The sequence below is a fragment of the Atta colombica genome, unplaced genomic scaffold, assembly GCF_001594045.1.
Source record: "Atta colombica isolate Treedump-2 unplaced genomic scaffold, Acol1.0 scaffold27, whole genome shotgun sequence".
In the NCBI taxonomy this organism is placed as follows: domain Eukaryota; kingdom Metazoa; phylum Arthropoda; class Insecta; order Hymenoptera; family Formicidae; genus Atta; species Atta colombica.
The window spans coordinates 1,966,338-1,972,936 of NW_017259370.1; the positions used below are offsets into that span (position 1 = coordinate 1,966,338).

The 6,599-nt window shown below is 31.4% G+C and overlaps 1 protein-coding gene across 1 annotated transcript in view; it reads right to left on the bottom strand.

The window, feature by feature from the left end:
* Positions 1-2,286: 2,286 nt before the first annotated feature.
* The window catches only part of LOC108689468 (transient receptor potential channel pyrexia-like), a 5,600-nt gene continuing 1,287 nt past the window's right edge, over positions 2,287-6,599 (bottom strand). Inside the window, exons 3-9 of the mRNA XM_018196232.1 lie at positions 6,130-6,338; positions 5,827-6,048; positions 5,385-5,713; positions 5,052-5,307; positions 3,040-3,315; positions 2,624-2,874; positions 2,287-2,530 (exon numbers count right to left, since the gene is read on the bottom strand). Coding sequence (XP_018051721.1) covers positions 2,341-2,530; positions 2,624-2,874; positions 3,040-3,315; positions 5,052-5,307; positions 5,385-5,713; positions 5,827-6,048; positions 6,130-6,338 — 1,733 coding nt within the window. The 3' untranslated portion in view covers positions 2,287-2,340. The remainder of the gene's footprint in view (positions 2,531-2,623; positions 2,875-3,039; positions 3,316-5,051; positions 5,308-5,384; positions 5,714-5,826; positions 6,049-6,129; positions 6,339-6,599) is intronic.

A 6,599-nucleotide genomic window follows, 5' to 3' on the forward strand; every position in this document is an offset into this window, starting at 1 on the left:
TAATTAACTAATTTTGCGCAATAATTTCTACGTTTGATTCCTATTTGCCGATTTTTTATTTATTTGAAAATTATATGCTGTTAGAAAATATTATAAGTCATTCATCAATAAATTTAAGTAACTGCAGATTTCTCAAAAAAAAAATTACACTCATCTTGTTTGAAGATTTTTTTTTTATCTAATACAATTGTACCGAAATGATCGTATATCTACTTTTCCAATACGATTTGTGCGCGCGATAAAGAGAAGAGGGTATTGCCACGTGTATAAATCTTCTTCTGTACTTTTGTATGGTAGTTCATGCAGAGAGATCATATTGAGTATGCACATTTCGTATTTCTAAAAATTATGTACAAGTCGAGAGGGAAAATCCGGAATAGTCCGTGTTTCCAACATAAAATCAGAGAAAACAGCGCCGCATGTTTCCGACGCTCTTCCGAAATTACGACGATACCACCGAATCGCAGTGCGTGCCGCTGAAACGCCGTTGAAACATATACATGGACCTCGACATACAAGCGAATTTAATACGTCATGAAAGCATCTAAATTCGCATCGCCTATGAAAGCCGGCCTCCTCTCGCGAGTCTCTTTCAGCGAATTTTTCGACTCTCGCTTTTTGTCGCCGTTGTTCCTTTTTACATCGTCGCCTAAACTAAATTTTAGCCGCATCACTCTACGAGTGCAGCTCTTTCATAATTTTAATAAATTTTTAATTAGTCTCGCAAACTTTACGAATGCAATGGATCTATCGTAGTACTGACTACAGCATGATTAATGTACGCTTAAAAATGAGTGCGAATATTTAAACATTTCGACATATATTGCGATTCATTGTATATGATGTAATAAAGTATAATTTGATTACATTTCACGAAACAGAATTCAAATAAAATTCCGTTGTACACTGAAAAAAAAAATATATATCCTAAATTTCAATAAATATTTATTTGAATAGTACCAGCTAAATATTTATTAAACATAAAATTATATTTATTTGGTACAAAAAACATTAATTGATTTAACAATCACTTCTTTTTATTAAGTAAATATTTATTTATTGTAAGTAAATGTTTAGTTGATACTATTCAAATAAATATTTATTAAAATTTAGGATATATATTTTTTTCTCAGTGTACTTTTTATGGTATAGATTTTTATCTCTCATTGCATCATTAGTAGAATTCTATAAAATTATTATCCAGCTCCTATACGTAATAAAGGATTAAATAGGAATACTAGAAACGAGTAAGACAGCAAAATTGCACATTTTATAGTGGGAGTTTGCTGCTGCCATACCATATACCGTTGGGAAAGAGCGTACATTTTGCAAATATACTTATCCGGCTTATAATTTATGCTCCGCAATATTTTTCGGCTGCGTAATTCTCGGCTGCTGCTGCTGCTACATCGCGAGTAATACGCGCGGCTATTTAGTAGTCGGATATATGGAGACATGAACACGCAAAACCCGCCAGTTAAATACATATCATGGTTGAAAAATAAAAAAAATCTTTAATACCGGAATATATCCAGAGGTACGACAGCGCGTGTCGCATTCGAACATTACGTTGGATGCGACGAAACGATGATCTAGCGTTTTACATATCGTTAATTATTGTATAATTCAATTTTATCAATTACGTTTAGATTTCGCTTTAGATCATCGTCTCTAAATTATGTTTTAATGAAATTAAAAATCGAACTCAGGTCTCTTTATGTCTTTAATATCATAAATGTATCGAAATCGTTACTTGAATGGTAGAAAAAAAGACAACGTGAATAAATAATGAAAATTTAATTGTACCGAGGAAATTAAAATTCGTTAAATGCTTGAATCATGATTCCAGACGGATAGCTGCAAAGAATTCGAATGATTTGAACTAGTTTCGTAGTGACATCTGTATAATATATCTGTTAGGTCTCTAGACGTAATTTCACTGAGAAGATAAGACAGATCGCTGACTTACCATTATGTGTAAGTGTGCAGATGCATTTTGTTTTCCAAATTTTATTCTATAGAAAATATGTTGTTTTGTATTAATAAATGTGATACGTACACTGAGAAAAAATATATTAAATTTTAATAAATAATTTGAGTAATATACTGACTAACATTTATTTACGGAAAATAAATATTTGCTAAATAAAAAATAATAATAATTAAATTTGTGATTCTTGTATAAAATAAATATATTAGTACATTTTTCTCTTAGTGTAGTAATAAGGTAAAATTAAATTTTTGTATAGCACTTTAATTAATGATCGTAAATATTGTTGTCTACAGGCTAACATCCAGCATATCAAAAATGGTTATAATGTTACAAGTACATGCAATGTATTAAGTATTTATACATTTTTTTTTCAGGACAGGTTTTCTTTTGAGTCCACGTCGTTTTGAGAATCTTCGATCTGTCAAATTACGACAATTGTACACACAATAGGTTTTCAATTCCCGGATTTGTTCCTCTAAATTGGTTAGTATAGAAGTCAGCTTCATATCATCAGTTTCTATGTTTTTATCCATTAAACTAAAAAAGAATACAGCGCTACGTTAGATAGTTTCAATTTCCGATACTGTAAGTATGAAAAAATATATTTTGCATAAATTGTATAATCCATACTTATTGTTCTTGGTGGCTAACAAAAATAAGGCTTCTATTAGATCGGCGGAAATCTTAGGAGGCACCTCCGTAAAATGATGAAAATGATTTTCACGAGAGACCAGCGTAATTTTTGTGGGAATATCGCGTCTGGAGTGCAACAGCATTCTTAAACGGGGATGTAGCCAATTGCTACGAAAAATTCGATGTGATGTTACCCTTTCTAAATGTGCGACAAACTCCGCTTGTTTCAATAATCGACGTATGTGGCCCTAATATCATAATATTAATTCCAATGCTGATTAATCCTGACTAATCTGCATATTTGTTATATATACATAGCTTAATTGTTAACTTTTAGCAATTAAGAGGATATATCTATATATTGAACGGAACGAGATCCGATTTTATTTCTGAATATTATATATCATACCTACCTCCTTTTCAAGTCCTTGAATATCGTTAACTGCCAGACCGATCATGAGATTAATCAGAACGATACTAGCAAGCATGATGAAGACGACAAACACGATTCTGCTTGTTACCGATAGAAAATTGCTCTCGAATAGCTCATTATACTCGTATTCGCCCATCATCATTACCACAGTTTTTACTATAGCTCTCCAGAAATCGTCGAATTGATTGTTTCCGTGAAATAACACAGCAAAACTCAGCGCAAATCCAACAATCAAGTAACCAAACGCCAGAAGAACCTAAAAAGTCAAATGTATATCGTTATAATAGCAAAAATAAAGTGCGTAAAATAAATTTTGATGTGATATCTATTGTGACACTATTTTTAAAGTTCGTTTTATAATAATTTATTTGTTTGATTATATTCATATGCTCACATATGTAGTTAAAGAATTTGTCGTAAGAAGTGCGAGAATCACTTGTGACACTCTGATAACGAACAATAAAATCTTGAAATTAATGAATATGCACAAAAATAATTTTGATAATGATTCGAATTATAACAGCTCTCAAATTTGTGCTCAAATTTTTTATTTATATACAAGATATTTGATAATATTTTCTAAAATTTTTGGAATGGCATCTAATTCTAAAAGAAATTTCACTCTTAGAAATTGACAATTGAGCCATTCTTCTTTTTCAACATTTAATTGTGACAAATGAGCCAGTTTTGAAAAAGAGTGGCTCAATTGTCAATTTCTAAAAGTGAAAGCTCATTCTTTGTCATTCTTTAGAATTAAATTTTACTCCAAAGATTTTAGAGAGTAGGTATTGTTATTAATTAGTCACAATAGAGAATCTAAAGCAATAATATTTCTCTGACTACCTTACATTTTTGTACGTGCCATGAGTTTTACGCTGAGCTATCTTTTCTTCGTCACAACAGTTGAGCGGATGCACTCTGATTTGCAGATCTTTATGAATTAATTTTTCATTAGTTATTACGAAAATCAAAAAATGATAAAAAGAAACTTTTATTTATTGCCTTAGATTCCCTACTATGATTGATCAATTCGCTTAATGTTTTACGTTTTTCTATTTTTGGTTTCAAAGCGACATCTACAATGAAATTTTGAGGTATAAAACTTATGCTTTAATTCTTCATAAATTGACCAATCATAGTGAGAAAAATAATTGTCTATAATTATTCAATTTTTTACAACTTAAGGCTTAAGTTTTGTAGACGCAGTTTTACGCAATGATTATAGTTGTCACGCACAACGAAACATTAAGAAGAAAAACGCACTTCTAGCAACAGTCAATAATATTTAACGTTGAGCTGTTTTTTGTCACTGAATCACACAAATACATGCATTCGCACATACTTATTAGTTAACTTCTTATTAATTTTTGCAAAAATCGCAAAATAATAAAAAAACTTCTATTCATTTTAACTCACTTTCTCTACGAGCGCGGTGTTATATAATATATCTATTATAAAATACCCTACATAAATAATGCAATAATGACTTTAAACCACTTCGTGGTCACCTGGGGATTCCAAAAAGATGTGAGGCTTTATATTTCTAAGGTCTTTTTTTAAACGGGACTTAAACTGTTATTTAGCCGAAGTTTAAAATATTCTTCAACCACATATTGTTCCGTTAGCTTTTGTGATTTTTTTTAAATATATTAAAATTAATAATTTTAAAAAGTCACTGTATTTCTATATTCTACAATGTTTAAAGTATGTTCAGTAATTTTTGTGATTTTAAAGAACAAAAGTAAATACGACAATCAATTAAAATGTTGGAGTCATTTTACCTCCTATGTGACCAACATAAAATTCTCATGAGATGTGACCACGAAGATTTAAAGTCATTATTGCATTAAACGAAAAATGAATTTATAAGGCAGAGAGTTTTGAAATGCTAATTGTATTTTTGTACTTTGTAATTGAATTTTTGTAAAATGTATACATTGTAGTAATAATTTAGTCTAAAAAAAAATCGATACATTAATTACTTCGACTAACCTTTAAAATATTCTTCAACACGGTAGAAAACATGAGTGCGTAATATCCCCACATTGGAACTCTGCCAATTAATAACATCATTTGCATCCAACTCAACAAAATTGCGATACTGATGGAATGTAGTACCCAATGCATGCAATGCTGAAACTTTATTTCTTCCTTTGAACACTTTACAAACTCGCCCGCTATCGATGTCACTAAGGATAGCATGGCGCATATAAACGACAGCCACGTCTCAAGTTGTTTCAAATAATGCCTGGAATGTTTAAGAAGATTATGTCAAATAAAAATCAATAAAAAATTCAAATTTTCATTATTCGGAAGTGTATTTACTTGGGTTCTAATATAACTTGAATCATATTGTGGAACAAAAGAATGCAAGAACAAATCGCTAGGATTCTTCGAGTCACCATGTGGTCGGCGTCATTATGTACAAATATTATGGCGTAGACTGAGAGAGAAATAACGAAGAGAAAGTGTACAAGTATGAGAAGAAAGAAAAGTATTCTTAATCTCGCCCACTTTAGTCTGAGAAATGTCTCCACAAGTGGATGCTGTAATATTGCCAGTTGTCTTATATCCGAAGCTGCAGCTATAATGGCCGTGACCACTGCCATTTGCATCTGGTGCTTTGGAGTCAATATACCGAAGTCAACCGTGATCTTTAGACAGACATTCCATTCATTAGAATTTGGTAAAAGCAATAGCAGTATAAGAAATAGGATATCTGTATCTGTAAGGAGTCCTTTAATGAGAGAAATAAAGAGATCCTTACATTCTCATATTTTTCCAAAGAAGAATTATTGATCGTTCGTACGCAAGAATCCAAGATATCTGTTAAAAAGGTCAATGGTCGCGAAATATGAGCGAATATAGCATCAACAGCGGTGACACCAGTCTTCGTCACCGCAGCTAAATTAGCTCCATGACTGATTAAAGCTTGTATGCATTCACGATGGCCCTGATAAGATGCTTTATGAAGAGCTGTACGATTGATCTGCGTATATAAGAATAATGTACAATTTCACCTTGTAATTGCATTTATTATTCTTGAACTACAGTGTTTGACATAGTTAACCTGATCGCGCGTATCAATATCAATATTATGACATTGCATTGCTTCAAGTAGAACCATTAGTGTTTCAATACTCCCTGTACTCGCGACGATATGAAGAGGCGTGCTTCCGGAGCTCTTGCATTTGTATGTTGGCCATGCACCATTTAACAGTAATATCTTCGTCGCGTCTGCACTGCCTAACATCGCCGCGTGGTGCAAAGCAGTAGTACCTAGCAGAATTGAATGTATATTTATATTGTTTTACAAATAATATGTAAATAATATTTTTTAGACTTCTTTTAATAATGATGGATTTGTGATCAGATATAAACAAGGTATAAAATATAGGACTGATGACTTATTTCGAAGGCTTCGACATTCGAACTTCGATGTTTCTTTTTAAAACTCTTTAATATTTCAATCTTCGAAGCTTTAAAGAATCAAAATTATATAATTATTACTTTAATATATTTAATAGTTAATAAATTGAG